Raw genomic sequence first — 23956 nt, 5'->3', positions numbered from 1 at the left:
TGACAGATTCAGTCGAGTCAAGAGCCTCGAATCTGTCATCATCTTTAGTAAAACTTCCTTCCTTCAGGGCCCCCGACCTGCAAAGCATACTTTTGACCTTCTTCTGAACTGAACTCAGAATGGCCGTGAACGTTACATGAAGTGGCTTTGAAACTTCAGGTGCTGCCGGTGGAGGACAAAGGCCCTGTGTTCTTCCCCATAGATCCACGGGACCAGAACCATCGCAGTCGCTCAGTGGGTTTCGAAGCAACTGACTTCTGTGTATCGAAGTCTGCAGTTTCCAGAAGCCAAGTCTGTCTAGGCTTGTAAATGGACCCTGACTTTCTCTTTCATTTCTTTGCAGTAAAATGCAAAATGGAGGATGAAGAAGAGGCTACAGCTAAGACTCCGCAACCTTAACAGCTGTCGATACCTTTCCCCTCTTTGCTCCAATTACTCCACTTGAGGAAAATGTTCAGGTTATGCTTCCTCTATTGTGCTTCCTTGAACAACTAGATTTGGTGCATTCGGATAAGAATCTTTCGTTGCAAACGTGTTTTAGTGCAAATAGTTTATCATAAGAAAGTACTAGCTTTAACTTTCTGCATTATCCCCCAATTTTATTCTTTCATCCATGTATTTCCTCAGTGCTTCAGGAGTATTCTTCTATACCAACCACTGCTAAAATGTACCATGAACTCTGATTCCAAGAGATGTTGAAGTTTTCTCTAGTTACCAGTTTCCCAGTTTTGGCCACCTTTGCAAAGATCCATATTTAAAATAAAGTCCCAAACCTCTGCAGTGGGTTTTAAGTTTATCCAGTGAGTACTCTTTTCATAAAAAAGTCATTATTGCCTGTGATCATTTCCCAAGGAGACTGACCCTTAACTTTGACCGCATCAAGATAAGACACTTAAACGCAGACAACAATAAAGATAAAGAATTTTTGTTGTCTAGGCCCCAAAGCATTATAGAGATTCCTCATTTTATGGGTAAACTGACTTATTACCCTCAGTTGTTCTGCAGTTTGCTGCTAACCAGGATTTTCCCATTCAAAATGCCACGGACTTAGCCTCCAGGCAGATCTGAAAGCCAAGCAGTTGTATTGGGTTGTTTTGACAAGCTACCACACGTCTTAAGTAAATAGTAAAGCCTTTATTTTTTGTGTTAAGAACAGCATTTGGAAAATAAAACCTATCTGCCCATGCTTTACAGTCTTTTAAATTTGTAATATTTACATACAGTCGTTTATGGTACACATTGATTGTCCTGAAAGTTCTTTAACGATTTTTTTAAAGTATGCAACAGTCAGCCAGGGGAGGATAAAGGTACATTATAAAACACACATTAATACACTTAATAAATATATATTATCTATCAAAAACGAGCCTTAGCTCTTTATCGATGAATAAAAAGCACCTGCTGAGAACTCCTTGTAAGCTGGTATAATCATTGCATCATTGGATTATAAAAGCCACAATGCTCCCTTTCGGTTCGGGATTCAACTCAGCCTTGCCTAACCAGGAAGACCCCTCCCACTTTGCCCACGTTCTGTGGGCCCTGACAGAATCTGTGCTAGGACAGTGACTCCCCAGCTTTCAACAACCAAATCTGCAACCCTTGAGACACACAGAACTTCCCGGTTTGTCAATTCTTGGGGCCGATTGCCTCCCTCCCTCCACTCCATCTCCAGGGGAGGAATCCAGCACAGAATGACCGTTTTCTATTAGAGGGGAAAGAGTGGCTCTTATAGTCCCAAGGTGAGTTTGACAACTGGACCTGGAAAGATTTGTGCTTACAATTAGGTGTTTTGATCACACAGGCTCTCCTTCCAGGTCATCTTCCCCCAATGTCTTGTTTACATAAACAGACCTTAAACAGAGGTGCCACTTAATTTTGTATTTAAACTTCACTCCGTGGGGGCAGCTGGCTGCCACAGTCTCTTGGCAAAGATGTCTCTTCGCACCGTTCAGGTGAAGCCATTGTAAGAACAGTTCTCTGCCCTCTCCCCTCACTCCCTGTCTCCACCCTCACTGGGAGAGCATTCAGCCCACTCTTGACCTCAAAGCCAAAATAAAATAAAACCCAGAAGTGCAAAAACTATCAGAGATTTAAAAAGAAAAGGAAAGAAAAAGGTCTCAATAAGTGAGGTTTCCTGTGGCTCAAAGCCGGTTCCATTTCTACGGTGGTGAAACGTTCCTTTCCGCTTGTAGCCATCTATGCTGCGCCACCCGACACGCCTGGACCGCCAAGAACTTAGAGAGGACATGACCGTGTTTGCTCTCCCCTCTGCAAGGGGAGCTCTTGCAGCCTGAGTCACTGATGGGATCAGAGAGCTCTGAAGGACTCCAGGGAGTGTGAGTGAGCGACCGTTTCCCAGCACGAGAACATGTAACGCGGCCGTTTTTCACCAGATGGGACCGAGGTGTTCAGAGATTTCTGTGACGTTCAGAATGCTGGGTCTGCACGCATCTGCCTCCACCCCGGGTCCTAGCTTCTCTCCGTCCACCCCCCGCCCCCATACTCCAAGTTCCAGTCCACCCAGTGACCCTCCTGGCACAGAGGGCTGGGATGGGATTCTCTCCCTAGAAGCAAGCACGTGCTCCGGGGGTGGGGCGGGCGGGCGCTTCCCGAAGGTCAGGTAGGGGGCGGCATTCTGGCGCCATGCTCCCTCTTCCCCATGCTGGCAACCCACGGAAATGCGCTAATCTGAAGGAGGGCTACACAGGGGTGGCCAGATTGGCCTCGCTACCCCGGTGCTCTACAAGGATGCGGGCAGGGGAGGGAGAGGATGGGACACAGCAGACTAGGGCCTCGAGAAAAATCAGAAGGTTTATTAAAACATACTCAGCTCAGACATAACGGCTTATGAAGAGGTCAGTTTCCCCCCAAACACTAACCTTTTTCATTTTCTTTAAAGGTTAAAGGCTTATGGGTTGGTTTTATAGAAAAAAGCAATACAGTGATTAGAGTATATGCAAAAGGACCCGCCCTCATTTATACATTCCATGCCGTCAGGTTAAAACTCTTTGCTTTGAATCATTGCTAGCGATTATACTGGCCAAACAGTGCAGAGAACATGGGGCTTTTAATGGCCGAGATGTTGGAAATGCCAAATAAAGGAATGACTTGCTGAGGACAGACGGAAATCATGACAGAAACAATGGGCTTTGAAGAGAACCATTTTCATGGAACTTGCAGAAAACCAAGACAAAAATGTCCCCCATACCCTCCCAAAGCAGCAAGAAACCCTCACGTGCTTCACCCCACCCTGGACCTTTCACTACATCCGCATAGAAGACCCAAGAACTCACTGCTTGCTAGGCAGCGGGCGTTACCTCTCCACCCTGGGGCACCCCTGCCGGGTGACAGCATCATGGGAAATCTGCGGTGGCAGTGGCCTCTGGCCAAGCTAGTGCACTCTGAGCTGGTGGTCCCATCTGAGCTTCTGAAATGGACGTGGGAATGGAGCTGGGGAAGGGCTGGAGGAACACTCACGAGGAGGGAAGAGGGAGAGGTGATCAGGGGAGAGACGGCTGCCCCAGCCAGAAGCTGCCCCGCAGAAGGAGGCATGCTCGCTTCCTGCCATCGACGGCAGAGCAAGAGGCCCAGAGAAGGAACAGTGGCTGGCGGCCGCTTCCTAAGTGATGGTCCCTTCAACTCCCAGACAGCCTTTTCTTCTTTGGCACGTGGCAGGCTCCCTCCACCACTGCTTTTAAAGCTCTCCCCATGATTCGGTTGGGCCTCGCCTCGGAATCACACTCACAATCTCCTTAACTGCTCCTGACCCCCCTGAAATGTGAAAACCAAGAGGCAGGCCTGTGGGAAAGCCACAATTCATCCTCCTCAGTGACATGGTCATCTCCAAGAGGCTGCCTGAGGTCCAGCACTTGCTGGGGAGGGGCGATGGTGTGGGATCTCCATGTTCAACCAACATCAGCCCGGCCCACTGGCTGTGAACTTGGTTCTGTTCTATACCCAGAGGATGAAACAGTCTTCTCAGCCACATGTTCGAGTGAGCCTAATCCTATTGCAATTAGCTTTGCTTTAGTTTGCAGGGTTTGAGGTTGGTTTGGTATTAGGTGTGTGTGTGTGTGTGTGTGTGTGTGTGTGTGTGTGTGTGTGTGTGTGTGTGTGTGTGTGTGTGTGTGTAGGGGTGTGTGTGTGTGTGTGTGTGTGTGTGGCAGGGGAGGGGAGGGCAGTCGGTGTTAGCTTTTCAGTTCAGCAGTGTTCACATTTACACAAAATCCCCTTGTCTAGGATTTCCAAATCTCCTGGCTGCGAGGCGGCCTTGTTCAGCTACTGTTACTGATTTCTCCCTCAAGAAAGACACAGCCAGGGAATAAAATCGGTAAGAGAGATTCTTATTCTCTGGAACTTAAAAGTCTTTCACCAGAGGTGTCTTCCAGCGTAACTTGGCGGAGCAGTTGGGATCTGGAAACAGGAATAACACACTAAGAACTCCGTGCTTTGCAACGTCAACGTCAGAAACCAGTTTGTTAACAACGTACCACAGATAAGTTACCTTGTCTTTTCTGGGCTGAATAATTCCCAGGAAAGGCAGCAACCACTATGTGTTATGTAGGACGCTCCATTTTGGGGAAGGCCATCTGCCCTTTTCTGTAATCATGAACCTGAACAAATATGTTTCTTTACCCAGAACCCCACCTCACTTTCTAAATCCAGGGTGTTTTTATGCACACTGGCCTTGACCAGACCAGGGGGGCTGAAGAATGACTGATCAGAAGGTTTATCAGAATGATAAGAATGACTGATGGGGCTATTTTCTAACTAAATTTATTAAAACACACAGGCCAAATGCTTGAAACTTAGGCTTTTCTTAGTGCCCAACAATAAACAGGCCAGTGGATGGCTGGGGGTCTTCACAAACGCAATCCGTGAGCCCGCTTGCTTTGAGCCCATTCCACGCCAATGCAAACTGATGCATCACATCCCATCTGAAGGCCAGGAAAACCAAAGTTCCCTCCAGAGATCAGAGACCATCCCTGACTCACATTAAAAACAAAGAAGTCCAGGTGGAGTTATGGAATTGGCACATGATATAAAGAATGGAAATCCAATTTACACGTGTAAACTGGCTCATGTGTTGTTTCTGAAAGAAGCATGTAGCTATGTTTGGAAATTAAATGTGGGAATGAGAGTGAGCTTTTAGATTGCCAGAGAAAGAAAATGATGTAAGTCCACGGAGGCAAAATGTAAATGGTGACAATTCTGCTGAAGGTCTGTTTGGCATCAGATAGTAAACCTGTTTTTGTGTTCGCGGGAGAGAAATGATAATCACTTCAGTTTCTTCAGAAATGTTTTAAGAAGTTGGAACCCAGTACGCAGCTGGGGCACGGTGTGCAGGCAGGGAGCAGGGGACAGAGAGCTCAACTAGGTTGGATGCTAGCAAAATCTGCCAGGGTTTCGTGACTCTGGGCTTTTCCTAAAAGTCACTTCTGAAGGACAGCATGGACGGGGGCACCTTCTGCATAATGAAAACCAGAGAATTAATTCACTGGGTGCAAGAGCCCCAAGAAACAGGGACTCTTTCAAACGAATCTACAAACGGTCAGCTAAGTACAGGTGGATGTTCCGTGCATGGAGAAAGCGGGTCGAGAGGAAAGGAGAAAAATGGAAGCACTGCATGCATCCTAGCCGCGAGGGGTGTCGACGTGAGCCGCTGTCTTTGCAGCCCTGTAAGCGGCCTCCGCAGAGCGGTGTGTCCCCATCAAAGCTGCCCCCCAACACTGACCACTCCTAGGCTTCCTGCCAAACATCACCTCCTGATACTTACAGTCCCCCCGTTGAGCACAACGGCCATCTCAGTTGGCTGATACACGTTACTTCTGAATGGAGCGCTGGGTCTGTTTCCCAAGCTGCCATTGCGAAATCCTGTTCGGAGAGCTGAGGGAGGGAAGGAAAGGCAACACCAAAAAAAAAAGAAGACACAATTTTGAATTTTGTTTTCTTCCCCTGCATCAACACCACGCTCCAGGCACACACCCCCCCACCCCTCCCCTTTGTCACAAGCCAGATTCAAAACAAAAGTCACAAAGGCGCTTTGTTCTCTGGCTCTCTTGGAGCCTGACCCGTCTCAGTGGGGTTGGGGAGTTTGCAGAATCCAGGGCGCAGGCGGCTCTCAGGGAGGGGACCCCGGGTGGAGCCTCGCCCGGCCCTCCCCTGCCCCCGCGGGCCATGGGTGATGCGGGAGCGCCTGTATCCCTCAGAAGTTGTTTTCTGACAAAAGACCTCCTCACTACTGAGTGCCATCCCTGACAAGTTCAACACCACACTGTGCAACACGGTTTCTGGATACACACAGAGGTGGGCAACCCTGAGACCCTGGACCACAAGTACATGGTAGAGGTTGGACGTCTTCAGGGAAAAGTGACGGGGAAGAGGACAGAGGGGCCCCAGACACATGAGTGGGGTCATTTGTAGACAGGAAAAAAAGGGAGATCTGAAGCAAAGATAGCAAAATATGTCATCACTTTCTACCTCTGAAAGGAGAGTAAATGGTGTTTCTTATTTGCAGTGTACTTTTAGACATCTAAATTTCCTTTTTTTGGTGAAGAAAAATCAGATGATACAAAAAGGCGTGGTGGAACCGTGAAATGTATATTACTAAGTGAAAGCAGCCAGGCTGTAAAAAGTTACTGTATGATTCCAACTATAATATTCTGGAAAAGGCTAAACTATAGAGACAGTGAAAAGATTAGTGATTGCCAAAGGTTTGGGGGGAGCACAGGGAATTTTTAGGGCATTGGAACTATTCTGGGTGATACTATAATGGTGGAGACATGACATCATGCATTTGTCCAAACCCGTAGAACTGTACAAAGAGTGACCTCTAAAATGTTAATTATGGACTTTAGTTAATAATAATGTATCAATATTGATTCATCCACTGCGACAAATGTAACACTAATGAAAGTTGTTAATAATAGGGAAAACCAGGGGAGGGGGCAGGCAGGAATTCCCTGTACTTCCTGTTCAAATTTTCTGTACCTAAAACTGCTCTAAAAAATAGTCCATTAAGAAATAACAGAAACAAGAAGCACTATAAAAAAATCAAAACAAAAGTCTTTCTCAATTGTGAGATGCCATTTTACACGGGGCACAGAGGGATTAGGTAACTTGCCTAAGGTCACACAGCTGGTAAGAACCAGCATTTGAACCCAAGCAGAGAGAATCTGTGTTCTTGACCATCACATTATTCTGGCTCCAGATACTTTGTTTTTAACCACATTTAGCTACTTAGCAGCAATCTGAATTGAAGTGACATTAGGGCAGCGGTCCCCAACCTTTTGGCACTAGGGACCGGTTTCATGGAAGACAATTTTTCCAGGGACCGGGGGCAGGGTAGGGGCCGGAGCGGGGCTGGAGGTGGGGGGATGGTTCAGATGGTAATTCGAGCGTTGGGGAGCGATGGGGAGAGATGGGGAGTGATGGGGAGAGATGGGGAGCGATGGGGAGCGATGGGGAGCGATGGGGAGGGATGGGGAGCGATGGGGAGGGATGGGGAGAGATGGGGAGAGATGGGGAGCGACGGGGAGAGATGGGGAGCGATGGGGAGAGATGGGGAGGGATGGGGAGCGATGGGGAGCGATGGGGAGCGATGGGGAGAGATGGGGAGCGATGGGGAGAGATGGGGCACGATGGGGAGCGATGGGGATGAAGAGCGATAGGGAGCGTTGGGGAGCGATGGGGAGTGATGGAGAGAGATGGGGAGCGATGGGGAGAGATGGGGAGGGATGGGGAGCGATGGGGAGCGATGGGGAGCGGCAGATGAAGCTTCGCTCGCTCGCCTGCTGCTGTTCCTAATAGGCCACAGACTGCTAAGGACCACTACCAGTCTGCGGCCTGGGGGTTGGGGACCCCTGCATTAGAGGCAACTCAGCCCAGACTGAACCAAGGCAGGGTGGGGAATGCATGTTCCAAAACAGACTCTTTGCTTTAGCATCTCCAAGCCTTCAACAGCTCCCATGCACAGGCTGACAAGAAGATGACCTTCCTGGGAAGTAGAGAAGTGGACCAGGGGACAGAGTCCATGGACCCTCACTAGTCCCAATTCCTAGCCGAGACCTCCTTGAAAGAGACGGAAAACCAAACAGCACAGCTTTCCTCATAATGCAGAGACCCTGCCGGCTATGGTGGGGGGATCTGGCTCTAAACCATTCTCTTCAAAAAACAAAGGCTAGACTCTACAGGCCATCTGTGGGATGCCTTGGCCCAGGGATCCCTCTGTGTAGTGGTTATCTGCTGTTCTCCTCTGGTAAACATCCCTCCCACATTCTAGGTCCTGAGTACTGGCTACAACTGTCTCCTTCCCTGGCCTTGAGGTGGGCATATAATTGGGGCCTGGCCAATCAGGTCCAGTCAGAGCTAATTCTGGGATTGTTCCTCAAGCATCCTGGGAAATGTTCCTCTTTTCTGCTGGGACTCTGTGTAAGCCTAGAGCCGTGTGCTGCCAGGATTCTAACAGAGCCAAGAGCTGGAGAGAGACCAAATGTTGTCATCACTTGAGCTTCCTGGATCTATCCATTTCTGAAGCCTGACCCCCAGTACCTTAGTTCATTGTTGTTTTGTGTTGTTTTGGTTAAATTGCTTCAGAGCAGATTTTTCCAACTAACACTCCACTCTGACCTGGGTCAGCTCTGAAAGGCAAGTAGGGCTCATCCATAAGGAGGTCCCAACAGGAATGTAAGATCATAGGCTAAATGCCAGTCTTCTCCTGTTTAGACTCTGCAAGTGAGGCGAGATTCGCCCTGCCCCCAAAGCTGACTGGCACAGGGCCTTCCACTGGGAAGCGAAGGGGCAGAGTTTAAATAGCCCTTGGCCTAATGAGATCAGAGAGCCAAATCCCCTAACAGAAGAAAGAACCCTTTTCTTTCTTGCTCCTTTGAAAGGTGAACATTTAATGTACCTTGTTAACGCTTTCCAACATGTGATCTGAAGTGCTATATCCTTCAGGGTATTTTCATCTTCTATCACATACCTCATGCCTTGTTTTCTAATTAATTTATTTATTATTATTATTATTTTTGGCTGAGTTGGGTCTTTGTTGCTGCACGCGGCCTTTCTCTAGTTGCGGTGCGCGGGTTTCTCATTGCAGTGGCTTCTCTTGTGGAGCACGGGCTCTAGGCGCGTGGGCTTCAGTAGTTGTGGCGCACGGGCTTCGTTGCTCCGCGGCATGTGGGATCTTCCCGGACCAGGGCTCGAACCCGTTGGCAGGCAGATTCTTAACCACTGCGCCACCAGGGAAGCCCCCCTCACACCTTGTTGATACTCATTAAGAAACAGCAGGCTGGCGAGGTCCTACATATCTGAGGTCTCACTGGGGGAAGGAAATAAGGGAGCAGTGGCTGCGCCACAGTGCAGCCTGGGGAATGCCCTTCCCATCTCGACTTCAGGGATGGACTCTCAAGGGTACAGAGCCTGAAAGGCTGGGTAGATAAAATACAGGAGAAACAGGGCCAATTGTAGCTCCCGGGCAAGGCCCCTCGTGGGGCCTAGTTCCCTAAAATACAAGCTGGCTGAGGTCAGACCAAAGATGAGAACAGCTGTTCTCACCATGGCAAGGGAGGGTGCCCAGGCATTCCCCAGCCAGCAAAGTAGTGTTTCCAGAACAAAGACAATCCTAGCCAGGATGACAATTTATTCTCTCCCTGTGAGCCTTCCAAGGGAATTGGCTTTGCCTCATGCCCATGTGAATTTTGGCAGACACACATTTGGGAGGATGCAAAATTGGGCTGTTAAGTCTGACAACATCCAAGGTTGGTGAAGAGCTGGGGAAATGGGGCTCTCATATAATTATTCAGGGGAGACTAAATGAGTCCACCTTTCTGTGGGGTGGCGTCTGGCAGTATATATCAAGATTGAAAGGTGCAGACTCTTCTGACACATGTGTAGGAGTTAATTGATCAAGGGCACAAACATGGATGGATAAGAACGTTCATTGCAGCATTACTTATACGGAAAGCCAGAAACGAGCAGAATATTCACCAGCTAAGATCAGAAAAATAAATGATGGTACCTCCTAGTAATCTCTGCCTCGTGAAAAGAGTACTGTAGCTCTGCTGTCGCTGACCTGGAAAGGCCTCCCTCCATGATATACTGTTGATTTAAGCAAGCACATAGCAGAAGACCACTTAGACCAGTGGTTTCAACATGGTTACATCTTAGAAGCACTTGGAGAGCTTAAAATACCTAAGCCCAAACCGACTTAATCAGAATGAGGGGCAGGCACCCAAGAGATTCTAACGTGCAGACAGGTTAAGAACTGCTCTGCGGGATTGGTGTGTGTGTGTGTGTGTGTGTGTGCGTGCGTGCGTGCGCTCATCAAGAGATGTCTGGCAAGATGAGACCAAACAGTCAGCAGTAGTTGCCTTTGGGCAATGGGATTCTGAGCAATTTTTATTATTTTCACTTGCTGAACTCCTACCTGATTATTGTTGATCTTTTGTCATCAGAAAGGAATAATAAAGCTATTTTTGTTTTGGAAAAGAAAGAGGGGAATGAGGGACAACCTCCTTGGCTTTGGAACATAGCATTTGAAACAGATGGGCCTGTGGGGCACTTCTGGAGACCCCATCATGCGCTGTGCCAGCACTGGTACTCCTGGTACTGACATGGGTCCCAAACCCCTTAGATCTCTGGATCTTATGTGGATATGACGTACTGGGTGCATTTTCACAAGAAAGGATGCACAGGATTCAGAAAGCCAACCTTCTCTCTCCCTGCTCTGCTGTGAGCTCTGCTGTGAGCCTGAACAAGTTGCCTGACACTCCTGGACTCAGTTTCTTGCTCTGTAAAATGGGACCTATAATCCCTGTCTTCTCAGAGAGTCCTGACACATCTGTGAGATGAGGGACACTAAAGTCCTTTAAGAAGAGAAGAGAAATTCTGTGGCAGAGTGGTCAGTGTGTGGGCTCTGGAGTCAGGCCGCCTGGGTTCAAACCCTGGCTCTGCCTCTTGGGCAAGGTGTTCAGCCTCTCCGTGCCTTAGTTTTCTGTCTGCAAAACGGACCTCACTGGGTTACTGTAGGGATTAAATGAGATTAGCCGCTAAAATGCTCAGAATGGTACCTGGTCCATGGTGAGCACCCAGGAGAGGTTAGCCATCCTTACTTCTGAAGCCCCTACTGCTTGTGTAGTTCTAGCACCCCCCTTTCACTGCAAGTAAACTAGATGATCAGGTTCAACAACCCTGGTTCTTAACTTTCCGGGGATTACGAATGGCTTTGAGAATCTGACAAAGCAATAGACTAATTCCCAATTGAATGTATAAAAATTTACATCCATTTTGAGAGTTCCTGTTACCTTTGAGGTCCAAGGGGAGTCCATGGGTCTCAGATACAGAGGATCCTATTCCAGGAGAATCCAAGGAACAGGTGGCTCCACCAGGACCCCAGGAACTGGCCAGGTGCCTGGCCTCTGCCCATCACATGCCCTGAGGGGCCCTCTGGCCTCCCAGTGAGTGATGACCCCCATCCTGACCCTCATCTTCTCCTGGCGATCCACGGAGCCAGCCCCACCAGAGCTGCGGCTCATCCCTGCCAAATCTATTGACAAACAGAGGCTTGCAGGCTTGGGGCTTCCCAGTAAGAGGGGAGCAGCTCTGATAAAGGCCACACCAGGATGTCTGACTCTACCCATGGTGGGGTTGCAGGTGGTGTGGGGGGCGGGGAAGGTCTGTCATTCTCTCCTGTGGGTCTGGTCAGGAGCAGGGGTTCAGAAGCAGCTGGGCACATCCTGGTGGAGAGGAGGGCTGAGGGTGGCCTTGGAGGACCCGGTGGCTTGATGTGCTTCCCCCCTGCCTGCAGGGGTGGGTGGTTGTGCTCTGGGCCTCAGCACTCAACCCAACAAGGCTGACTTCGTAGTATGACCAGACAGTGGGCACTGCCCAGGCACCTGGGTGAGCATCAGAGAAAAGGGGACCACGACCATCTGGAATGGGCCACCTCCTAGCTGTATGTCATCAGGCAAGACTGAACCTCTTACAGCCTCCATTTATTCATCTGTAAGATGGGGATAATAACAGACCCTGCCTCATCAGGTGGAGGGGTGAACTAATGAGATAATGCAGGTTAAGAAGTCAGAATAGTGCCTGGCATGGAGGCAGTGTTCAATAAATGGTTATACTAGGTGATTAATTATTACTACTGCTGCTGCTAATTATTACTGTAGCTCCTGATAAATGTTTAGGTAACTGAGAAAAAGCCATTTTAATTAATCTCAAGTGCTGGGAGCTCAGCCGACTTGCTTTAAGCAACAATTGTAAGAGACACTTCTCCAGCGTCTACAGCAGGGGCGCCTGGGGCCTGGGCCACCTCCTCTCGGCTCTTCCCTCTTGGGAATCCCGCCGCAGCGGTAGCACACAGCCTGGGTGCTCAGACCACCTCCACTCGAAGTACCCACAAAATCTCTTTTCTGCCGTGCGGGCTCATGGAACTTGTTCAGCCCATTTACGGGAGCCCTGGGAGACGCTCATGACGGCGGGAGATAGGAGTTGGTGGACAGATGCCGCAGCCTCCTGTCCTCCGAGGATCGATTCTGAGGCTCGTTCTACACGTGTCCCTGGCAGGGATGAGCCCCAGCTGCCCACGGCGGTAACCAGCTCTTTGATGCTCTCGTTCTGGTGTTTCTGCCATCCCAGTCTCATTCTCCCTGGCAGGGACCGCCTCCTAAGTAAACCACCTACAACATCGCAGGCTCTGCTTTCGGGGGAACCCAACCAAGATGCACATCCAACAAGCCAGGTGCCGTGGGAGCCCCTCAGTATGTTACCTCTCTCAACAGGTCTATGGGGTGCACAAAGCCTTAACATCTAGGAAGTGGCAGAGGCAGGATCCCAACCCAGACGTCTGACTCCAGGGCCCAAATTCATACACTCCTGGAGACAGAGGTAGGGGAGGGGACTGGAGAGCACTGCCCCTCATCACCCCCTGCATCCCTCCAGCACGTGGGCTGCAATCGTAAACACTTCCAGGGAGCCAGGGACTTAATGTTGATATGTTATAGCGGCCGGGCCAGGGAGTGTGGTGGAGAGAAAGTGGATCCCCACCTAAAGGGCCACCACAACTCAGTGAGGGGTAAGAGACAGAGCCTTTGCAGCCAGCTTCACACGACTGCTGCCAGGTGGGAATGGCAGCCCAGCACTGCCAGATCGATATTTGCGAAAAAGGCCAGAAACCCGGCTTTTTATATTAAATTGGTCGATGCTAAATAAGAATGCAGCTCTGGGCCCATTTCAGCACAGCGGTCAACGTCTGTAGGCTCTGATCTGCCAGGACCATCCCCAGGACCACCCATCCCCGGTGGAGAAAAAGGAGAGAGCACTTTTGCGAAGAACAGCCTAACCCAGCGGGGCGGTGCCCACCTTACCTGCGCTGTGTTCATCCATCGAGAAGGCCTTGTTCTCCATGTAGGTCCGCGGCAGCGGCACGTCCTCCTCAAACGCCGTCTCCCGCATCCTCGGCTGCGACGTGTCGAAGTAGTTGGGTGCGTTCTCCTGCGGGGAGGGCAGGATGGTGCAGTGGACCTCTGGGATGGCGTGGAAGATGACGAAGACCCAGCCACTGGCCACCAGCGTGATGGCCAAGGTGGGGTCTCCCCAGGCGTCTCCCTGCCGCAGCTCCGCGTTGCCGAAGAGGTACATGGTCATCCAGGCCACCCAGACGAGCACGGAGAGGAAGGCCGTGACCAGGATGCAGACCCCGTTCTGCTTCCACTTCTTGAACTTGCCGCACAGCGTGAAGAGGGCCAGCCCCAGGGTGGCCACGAGCAGCACCATGTCGTAGATGAGGGCCATGGCGAAGTCCATCGGCTCGTAGGCGCAGGCCGGCTTCTCGTCGCGCAGCACCGTCAGCACGAGCCACTCGATGGCGATGATGACCTGCACGAGCATCAGGCACAGGGCCACGCCCACCAGCTGCCAGCCCGACGGGCTCTTGCCACGGCGCACCAGCCTCCGCACGCGCCACGCCTGGCTCAGCAGGCAGGAGAAGCAGAGCGCGAAGAGGACGCCCCAGAGGAACCGGCGGACGGCGCAGATGGTCTCATCCTCCCGGATGATGAAGGCGAACGTCAGGCCGAAGAGGCCCAGGGTCCCCAGGAGGAAGAGGAAGTGGAGGCCCACGGGGTCCTTCTTCTCCTTGTCCTTGATGAACGGCAGGCGCACCAGGAGGATGAGAATGAGAAGCAGTGTGATCAGGGCGCCCGCCCCCGCCACGGCCTCCACCACGATGCCCCAGATGGTGTCCAGGTCGCACAGGGACACGTACTGAGGAAGGAGGTCCAGCCCGCAGCCCCGGGACGTGCTGGTGTTCTCGGAGGCCCCGGAGGCAATCACGAAGAGCAGGAGGAAAGCAAGCACCTGGTGGGTTCTCATCTTTCTCTCTGACACCAGGAACGTTCCAGAAAAGTTGGGGGGAAAAGACCAATTCATTGTAAGACTCCCACTCTCCTGACTTCTTTAAGAAGACCCACCTCACTTCAAACCCACCAGCCCCCTTCTCCAGGCAGCACAGCCTGGAGGAGGGGCGGGGATTTCGGCCCCCATCTACCCCCTAGTCCGGGCTCAGTGAACAGCCGTGAACCATCAGTGCTAGTGGCTGGAGGAGAGGATGGGAGGGGGACTCACTTTCTCTGGATACTCTTTCATATTCTTTGAATTTGAGGCCATGTCTGAGCTCTTCAAAAATAAGGGAATAAAATGAGACTTGAAGAGACGGTCATGGGCCGAGCGCTCGCTGGGAGAGGGGCACGCACTACCCGTTTCAGTCTCTCAGCCTGGGAGAGGGGCACGCACTAGCCGTTTCAGTCTCTCAGCGCTAACAGCTGACATTCACCGATGACTCACCCTCGGCCAGGCACTCGACACATCCAGTCCTCACACAGGTGACGGTGACACAACAGTCTTGAGGAGGTTGGGACACCTGCCCAGGGTCACACCACTCAGCTCCTAGACGCATGCCCTCTTAGAAGCTTCCCAGCGTTTCAAATGTAGTGTGAACAGTCTTCCTGGGTTCCACCCTTTCCCCCCTCTCCCCTCGCACATCCCACCCCTCCCACAAATATCTGCTGAGAGTCCATCCTCTCACTCCAGCCAGCCCACCTCTGCCGGGGATGCCTCCATGCCTCATGGAGTCCACACAGCCGCCAGGAGATGGGCTTATTAACCCCTGTCTCGTCTTCCCCTCCTCCCTCTGCCTAGACTGCCCTCCACACCCTGCTCTTATGGAAAACTGCCCCTCCCCACACTGGTCTCAGCTCTAATGTCATCCCCTCAGACCTTGGCCAAGGTCACACCCCCATCCCCACCCCCAGCGTCCCTCATCTATTTCTTAGGTCTAATGGCATCTGTCATCTTTTTGCCTGTTTACTTTGTTTCTCCTGTCCCTTCCTCCTCTCCTCCCTTCCTGTCTTTCTTCACCACTAGCTACAGGGTGACGGGGACACGGTCTGTCTCGTTCATCAGCCTCGGGCCTCATTCTTCCTCGTTTGGGGGGTTGTCCTGTGCACTGCAGGGTGTGTAGCAGCATCACTGGCCTCTACCCACCAGGTGACTGAAGCTCACCCCCTCCCCCAACTGTGACAACCTCCCAAGTTTTTAGACACTGCCAGTGTCCCCTGGGGGGAAAATCACCAGGATGAGCGCCACTGGTCAAGTACTAGCATAAAAGCACACTAGATGCTTCCTAAATACTGAGTGAACGAGACTTCTCACCAGGACTCTCCTCTACCCACTGCCACCAGCTCCTTGCTTTTGGAGGGAGCCTGGCCTTGGGAAAGCCATGCCTGCACAGCTCTGCAGTGATGTTTCCAGGCGTCTTAAGCCAGACTTACGGCCTTAGCTCCACCCACAGTGAGGCTGTAACCAGCCACCTCCAGGGAAGCTCAGCACATCCCTGGGGCTTTCTTAAGTAAATGCGGTATCGACCACCTCTCTCTCTGCTCCTTGATGGGATACGGTGAGCAGCTCTGATCCTGCCTTGGCCGCAAGGCCATCAACTGGGATAAATTATTGATGCTGCAGAATGAGAAGGAGCCTGGTACTCTATGGACCAGCTTCTTTGCCTGTAGATGAAAGAAGGCAGACTGGGAACGGAAGGCATCTGGCAAGAGATGCTCCTGAAACAAGCACCCCAGACCCAGGCGATCAGGCCCATGGTCCTGCCGCTATTCGGGGCTCTGCTGCTTCAGTCACTGGAGAGCCACCTCGGCCATTTACACCTTGTCTACAAACCCACCGTAAGTTATTTACTTAACTGACTCACCAAGTCCCTGAAATCGACTCAAAAGGAAACTCAACACATTGAAATACTTGTTGATGGAACTCACGTTGCATACCCACTGGCATATATCCCAACGTACCACCTTTAAAAAAATACTGTCCTAGCCAGAGCTGCATCTCACAAGAGCACACTGGGAATCAAAGTTTAAGAACCGGATATGCTGGAACAAAATGCCACCAGGCCCCCGACACAGTGCAGTGGGTTTCCCCTAGGCCTCTCATCAGGAGACTTCTCAGCAACTGACAGCAAGACACACCCCAGGCGGCCTCTCTAGGCCACACATCAGCCAGTCTCACCTCCAGCGTGGCCGGGAGAGGACGGGTAGGAATGCGCTTCTGGAGTCTTGACCACCAACCCTCTCCCCAACTCTCCCACCCACCTGCAGGCCAGTGGTTCTCAACCAGGGGCAATTTTGATCCCAAGGGACACTGAGGCATGTCTAAGGACATTTTTGGTTGTCACAACTGGGGAGGGCGGGGTGCAATTGGCATCCAGTGGGTAGAGTCCAGGGAAGTGGCTAAGCATCCTACAATGCCTGAGATGGCTCTCAACACAAAGGATGATCCGGCCCCACATGTCAACAGTGCTGAGGTTGAGAAAGCCTGGTTTATACACCGGAGAACAGAGTTGATGAGGGTGAAGCCAGGAAACCAGCCAGGCCTCAGGTCCTTTCCTCGCAAGAACTTGGCCTTCTTTAGCTGCCTCCCCTCATTCTCCTGGGGGAATCTCCTCTCTCCAGGCCTGCCTACAAATTGGGACTGGGTTCCACCAGCTCGTCCCCCTTCCTGCTTGTCCTTCCAGCCACAACAGGAAACCAGTGTGGATGAAGAAAATAACAAGATGGTGACCACGCTTCTGAAATTGTGCAGGTTCCTACGGCTGTGGTCCAGGTCTCTAGCTCCGACTCCTTTCTCAGATGGGAAATAGATACACTCTTGCTTTCTGCTTTCATTCCCAAGGTTGGAACCCTCTCCTTCTGGGGCAGCTGTTGTTTTTGTTGTCCTGCCTCCGTTTCTCTCATTTCTGAAGAGAGCTCCTGAATTTCCTTTGGAGAGCCGCCTTGAGCCCCAGCTGCAAGCACCCGACCCAGCCTGGCCAATCAGAGCATTTATCCCACCCTTTGGCCACACTGACTGGTTCATGAACAGGCACCCGGCCCCAACCAAACCCATGAGAATCAGTCTGAGGATTTTTGCTAGAATTAACTGGAAAGAGGTTTTCTCTTGTTATCGGGGTTAATGAGCTAAAAGGATATACACCTGGAGCTGGAGAGGACTTACCATCACAGGGACAGAACCTGTCTGAGAGTAAAGCTGACTCACAGGAAACGGCCACGTGATGGACCAGAGTCCTAATACACAGCAAGGCTGGCTTCAGTTATGCCTGAAGCCAGATACCCTGGTCTTTGCAGTTCCAGCAGCCAATTAACTTCCTTTTTTTGGATTAAGCCAGTCTGAGATGGGTTTATGTTACTTGCTAACAAGGAAGTTCTATTCTACGTCCCACATGATGTGGTCCTCTTCTTCCAGGAAGCCCTCTCTACCCAACATCCAGGCAGCCAGAGGCTTCCATAGGGTCCAGTTGTTCCAAGTAGGTCATTTTCATTGCTAAAGATGCCCATGAGGTGACAGCCATCGTTCTACAGAACAATGTCCAGGATGAACAGGAGGGAGGCTACACACCACCTCACGGAATGACGCTGAGTCCAGCTCATCTAGGATTTCTGGGGGGTTCTGCCCTGCAGAGTTTTCTGTTACTGCCATAGTGACCGCGACAGTGACTGTGAGCTCGCACAGGTGCTCACTGTGCACCAGGCCCTCTTCTGTGCGCTTCACATATATTAATACCTTATCATCTGGACGATGACCCCACGAGGCAAGTTCTATCACTGTCTCCATTTTACAGGAAATAAAACAGAGAAGCCAGGTGGCTTGTCCAAGGTCACATAGCTAGAAAGCGGTGGAGCCAGGAGACAAACAATTGTCCTATTGTTACTGGGCTCTTACTACAGACCAGGGCTCTGGAAATGTCACACGGTGAGACCTTTGCTGGCCAGTCTATCTCAATTAGGTTCCCTCTGCCTCTTTACGCTCTACACCGATACTCCCGATCCTTATCTTCATAACATGTGCCACAGTTTTCAAATATTTTATTTGATTACTCTTTTGGTCTGATCCCACACACCAGGCTCTTGTCTGTCTTGTTCTGCACCGATTCCCCAGTGCCTGGCACATGGGCAGGGCTCACGGCCCAGTTGCTGAATCAATAGACTGATTAAACGTGGTCTCCAACCCTCATGTCACCTGGCAGGAAGATGCTCTCACCGTCATTTTATAGAGGAGGGGACTGAGGGCCTGAGAGGCTTCAGTCAAAGTCTGATCTTCAGACTGGCAACAGCGGCAGCATCGCCCGGGAACTGGTTAGAAATGCAGACGCTCAGCAGTGGGCCTGGCCACCTGTGTTTCCACAGCCCTACGATAAGCTCCAGGTGTGCTCAGATGCTTCGGTGCACTGAGGTTTGAGAAGCACGAACATATGCAGTGGGGGAGCCTGGACGATGGCCCGGCACCTTCCGCCCCACTATCCCTGCCCCAGGCCCAGGGGGCAGTGCTCACTCACACTCCATCTCACCCACTGTCAGGTAAGCCCCATCCTACCCCCTCAGCCACCTGGGGCCGCCCCGCTGCTGAGAAAGGAGCAGCTCTCCAGGAACCCCAAACTGCACAAAACAAGATTAGAGGTTTGGAGTCAGCCGCAAGGCAGGGCTGACTGGGAAGGGATGAATACATGGCAACAGACCCGTGGGATGTAGGCATGCAGCTCCTCAAAAGGAGTAATGAATAAAGTGATGAATGTGCAAGACTCGGCTCACATACTAATTACTTTGCTGCCAGCCAGGCTCCCAGAAATGTGACTCATTCAGACGCTCTTAAAAACACTGCATCGCACACGCAGGCCCGCGCACACAGGCCCGCATGCGCGCGCGCACACACTCTCTCTCTCTCCCCGCAGAGGGGACAGAAGCTACCGGCAGGTGGTGGAGCAGCATGTTCCTCGCAAGCTGGGGCCTGCAGAGGCTGGAAAGAATGCAGGCAAGATTCCTTGCGCGAGGACAGCGCTGCCTGCCCGAAGGCCACAAGCAGGGCTGCTTCTCCCAGGCTCAATCCCGGCCAAGCAGCAGAAACTTCCGGTTTCAAGTTCTGCCCCTGGCACTTGCGAGAACCCTGTGACCATGGGCGGCTGACTTAACCTTACTAGTCTCGGTTTCTTCATCTGCAAAATGGGGGTGATAATACCCATCTTCCAGCGTTCTTGTGAGGATTAAAATAATTAATAATTAGAGTTTAGGACAACAGATAGCATGGGGTAAGCACTTATATAAAGTGTTAAATAAAAGATTGGCGAATGCTCTGAGGTTATGAACTTTTCTGACTTTGCTTTTCCAGGAGGGGTGGTTGCCATGGAGATGGGGCTGAAACAGGGGCTCACCCAGGTGTTTGTCCACCACTGGTTTCCAGCCTCCCCAGTCACACACCAAGCAAAGAGGTCCCTGAGGTGGTGTGAAGGGGAGAAGCCTTTGGGGGTGGTCTACCTTGGAAACTCCCAAACTCTCCTGATCCCCACAGCAGGTGCTCTAAATGGGAGCCTTGCTGTGAAGGTGGTTTTCCAGAGAGGAACCGGTGCTGGAGGACCTGAGGCCAGCCTGCGTGCCCTGAAACTGGGTGTCCCTGTTGAGGAGTCAGAGCCGGACACCCAGAAATGGGACACCAGCCATTCTCCTGGGAACTAGCATCCCCACGTTGCCATCTACCCATATGAAAGGAGACACAAGATATACAAAACTGCTCTGGAACACACCATTCTGACCTGCTTCGCCTCGGGGGCTACCAGCAGAGGAATCTTAAACCCACCTTCTCTAAAGAAGCGGGGAGGCGCTGGGGCATGGAAGGGAAAGAAAAACTAAACAGATCTGGGGGGGCTTTGCTAGCCCTGGGCATGTCTAACAGTTCAGTACCCGATGAATACCTGGCACAGGATTTACACTCCCGTCAGTCTCCTCAAGAGTGGAAGACCTCTCAGTTGGAGGAAAGTCAGACAGAACTGTGTGACATTGGGCATTACTCACTTAACCTCTCTGACCTTCAGTCTCTTCTTCTGTAAAACAAGGATAATGATAGTGCCACTTTCACAAGGCTGATGTGAAACGTACTTAGAAAGTACTCAGCACCGCAGACAGGGAGCACTGGGTCCTGGCTTATTACAATTACGATTCCCATTGTCCTGTTGGGAATACAAAGAGGTAATGCAACTTGGCCAGAGGCTTCCTGGAATTGATGGGCCGAGCCGGGACTAGAACCCACTTCTCCCAACTGCTGACCTCAAGGCCACTGCACCCCTTGTTGGACTCCCTCTGTTGGACAGAAGCCCAGGATAAGGCTGCAGAGCCATTCCCCCGACACACCCCAGCATCACACTCTGTCCCTGCCCACTCCCATTATAGCCGCTGGTGCATTTCCTGCTCCAGAGGGATTAAACTGTTACAAGGTTTCCTGACATTAAACTATTTCCCAGACCTGCAATCTAACCCTTTGATGTCTTTTGCAAGTTACACCATCTCGTAATCTTCAGTTCCCAAGGCCGCCCAGACCACCAGCCTATCTGGGGGCCCTTGGATTTAATAACCCTCACAGGTTAGTAAACAGGGTTGCCAGAACACAGGCTCCGTGAGCCATGAATATGCAAAGCAGCTCCAACCCTGTAAATAAAAGCAATCATTTAAATGCAAATTGCATCCTTGGCTGCCCGTTCCAGGGTGGATGGTTCCTCTGAGGCCGTAATTCTGAGAAGAAAATGTGACTAACTCAGAACCCCCAGGAAGCTCCGCATGGAAGTGCTTATGGGGCGTTGGGCTCTGGGTGGGGGCCACTTAGGGGGGACAAAAACTGCCTAAAAGTGGGAAGTGGGTTTTAAAACCTGACCTACCCCTGGCGTAGGCTTACAGGGCCAGCCAGGCTCAAAGCAGTCCTCACAGGTCCCCTTCGGAGGCTCCCAGCGCCTTGCCACCCTCAGAGGCAGAATGAAAAGGAAGCTGCTTTTCGTCTCCTTGTAAAGGTCAGGGGAGCGTTTAAAAATCAGATCTCGTGGCTTTCCACTCCAAATCCTGCAAGGGTTCACCAGTCCAAGGAGAATAAAACCTAAACTCCTTTCCATGGCCCAAAAGATCGTGGTCTGGCTGGTCCCTGCCATCCCCTTTCTAACCCCGCTCTCCACATCTGCCTATGAGCTCCAGCCACAATGGCCTTTGTTCATTTTCTCTGCACTCATTCCCACCTCCAAGCCTTTGCACTTGCGGTGCCCTCTGCCTGGTTCAGTCTTCCCCCTGCGTCTGTCAGTGCCCCCTCCCCCATAGCGGGGCTCCACTAACGTGTCACTCCCCAGCACGGTCTTCCCTTATGTGTACATACTCTTGTCACTTTATTTTACAGCACTCTGCTTTCTTTTCCTGGCAGCCCTTATCCCATCAGAAGTTCTAGCTACTTACTATTTATTTACTTATTTAGTGTTCACCCACCTCCCCAGTGCCCTGAGAGCAGGGGCTTATCTGCCACTTCTGTAGCTCGCATATTTATTGAAATAACACATTAACTAATAAAGATTTTGAGCTTCTCTTTCTAACAAAACTGCTTTTCTTGCTGCCTGGGCCCCAAATGGCGACTCCTTCCCACTTCCATCTTTTCCCTCCCCAACTCAGCTGACCCCTTTTCAGAACAGAGCAGGGAACAGATAGGAAACTGTTCACTCCGCAGTCTAGGTACAAAACTGGCCCAGTGAAGGGCTCCCAACCGACTATTTGCATTCTATTTACATCCTATTTGCATGCAGTTTTAACTCAAAGTCTGAAATCCTCCAGAGAGCCCCCGCCCGTGGGGAAACTTCTGAATCAAGGTTCCTCGGCTGAAGTTCTAAAGCTTTTGTGCCAAGTCCCTCCCCCACTTCTCTTGTCTTTGCGAGGATTTCCCAGTTCCTCCGGGGCTCTGCTCAGGTGCCCCCCACCCCATGCTGGCGCAGTTGGGCAGCCAATGTGGCGCGTGGCCCGGGGCCCCAGGCGGGGACGCGGCTGCCCGCCACACTCCAGGGGCCTTTGTCCGCGCTCCAAGGAGCCGCCCCTTAGCGAACTGGGGACATGTTGGGTGGGTGTGTGCGTGTGGTGGGGTGTTGGCTAGGCCTAGGAGTGACAGAGCCCGGTAGGAAACCCGCGGGCTGCGCTGGAGCCGTCCTCGGTGGTAAGCTCGGTACGCCCCCTCCCTGGCTGGTTGGCCAGCTCCCCCAGGCCAAGGCGGGTGCAGGCGGTAGGGATCCCGGGGTGCTTGGCGCTGGAAGCCCGTGTCCCCCAAGTTGGGGGGGGGGGACGCAGCACAGGACTGATCCTCACCTCTAGCTTGGCCGCAACAGCAGCGCTAACATCCCGCCATTGTATGCATTCGCCCCTCATTTCTTCCCGCAGCCCCAGAGCTCAGCTCTTCTCGCCCGCGGTGTCCCCTCCTTTCCCGCAGTGCGCAGCCACGGCCGGCTGCGAGCTCGGCCCCCTGCCCCTATGGCAGGTGCGGCAGCTCACCCCCCAACTCGGCCCCTGTGCCCCCGGCTCCGTCTGCCCTGTCTGTGCTCAGGCCCCACGGGCTTGCCACGCAGCCCTGCCCGTGGCTGCCCTCACAGGAGTCACTCGGACACGCCTGGACTCCCTTACAGTCCCAGCTGCCCTTTCCTGTGGTCGCCCCCAGATCCTCCCCAGAGACTTGGATCTCCACCTGGTCCGGGTACATCCCCTCCCCCCATAAAGGTCCCAACCCTCCCCGCCCCCCGCCCCGCCCTCTGCGGCTCGTCTCCCGCCGCACTGTGGTCCCCCCACCCTAATCCCCCAGCTCCCCCAGCAGAATAACCCCTTGGGGGAGGCCTCAGAAAAGCACAAGAAGCAGACCCCACCCCAACCGTCCCAAGTCCACGGCGGGAAAAGTTTCTGGGGTCGCCGCATTGCCCTCCACCCCACCGGCGCGGCTCGCACTCACCGACCCCCGCGGCCCCGCAGCGCCGATGCTCCTGCTGGCCCTCGGTCCGAGTCACATCTCTGCAGCGCAGCTGTGTCCCCAGCCCAGCGCGCCCGCCCGTCCGACCTCACTGCATCTCACTCGCGAGCCGCTGCCGAGCTAGGCGCCCCCTGGCCCGGCCCGCGCTGCTGCAGCCGCCGCGGCCCCGCCCCTCCTGCCGGCCCGCCCCCGGGAGGCCCCGCCCCGCCCCCGGAGCTTCCAAGCCCCGCCCCTCCCCGGCCCAGGCTAGGCTGAGTGTTCCGAAAGCAGCCCCGCGCAATCTCCTTGCTCCTGGCCTGCGGCGCTGAGACTAGCCCTCTCCTGTGTCCCCAGTTAACGAACACCACCCGCACATCCACAGTGCGTCCATAAGCAGTCCGGACGCGCCGGACACATCCCCAGGTTGATCCACTTTCAGAAACACACACGTGGAGGGGCTTTCTAAACCATGGGTTCCTAAACATTAACTTCCCCACAATATACCGGCACCCCATCCAGGGCGCAGAGACGATTCCGCCGCGAGCGTTCCAAAATCACCAACGCCCCAATATCAACTAGGCAGCCCCTTCCCGCTTGGGTACACTCCAATTACCCT

General features: G+C 52.4%; 2 protein-coding genes across 4 annotated transcripts in view; one reads left to right on the top strand and one right to left on the bottom strand.

Annotated features, from left to right (window-relative positions):
• IQCK (IQ motif containing K) overlaps positions 1-983 on the top strand; it is a 126132-nt gene extending 125149 nt beyond the window's left edge. Inside the window, exon 9 of the mRNA XM_082670491.1 lies at positions 344-983. Within this exon, the coding sequence (XP_082526617.1) occupies positions 344-399 (56 nt within the window). The 3' untranslated portion in view covers positions 400-983. The remainder of the gene's footprint in view (positions 1-343) is intronic.
• Positions 1-23477, bottom strand: part of GPRC5B (G protein-coupled receptor class C group 5 member B) — a 36465-nt gene extending 12988 nt beyond the window's left edge. The window contains exons 1-4 of one of the 3 annotated variants that reach the window (XM_082670488.1): positions 23344-23477; positions 13368-14381; positions 5763-5886; positions 1119-4413 (exon numbers count right to left, since the gene is read on the bottom strand). In XM_082670488.1, coding sequence (XP_082526614.1) covers positions 4344-4413; positions 5763-5886; positions 13368-14373 — 1200 coding nt within the window. In that variant the 5' untranslated portion in view covers positions 14374-14381; positions 23344-23477 and the 3' untranslated portion in view covers positions 1119-4343. Of the gene's footprint in view, positions 1-1118; positions 4414-5762; positions 5887-13367; positions 14382-23343 lie in introns of those variants that run through there. The other 2 variants (XM_082670489.1, XM_082670490.1) reach the window with 2 other exon arrangements.
• Positions 23478-23956: the final 479 nt, after the last annotated feature.

The sequence above is a fragment of the Grampus griseus genome (genome assembly GCF_964374135.1).
Source record: "Grampus griseus genome assembly, chromosome: 14".
Taxonomy (NCBI): Eukaryota; Metazoa; Chordata; class Mammalia; order Artiodactyla; family Delphinidae; genus Grampus; species Grampus griseus.
Note: the sequence above shows the minus strand (reverse complement) of the source record. Positions and strands in the feature narration are given on the sequence as shown.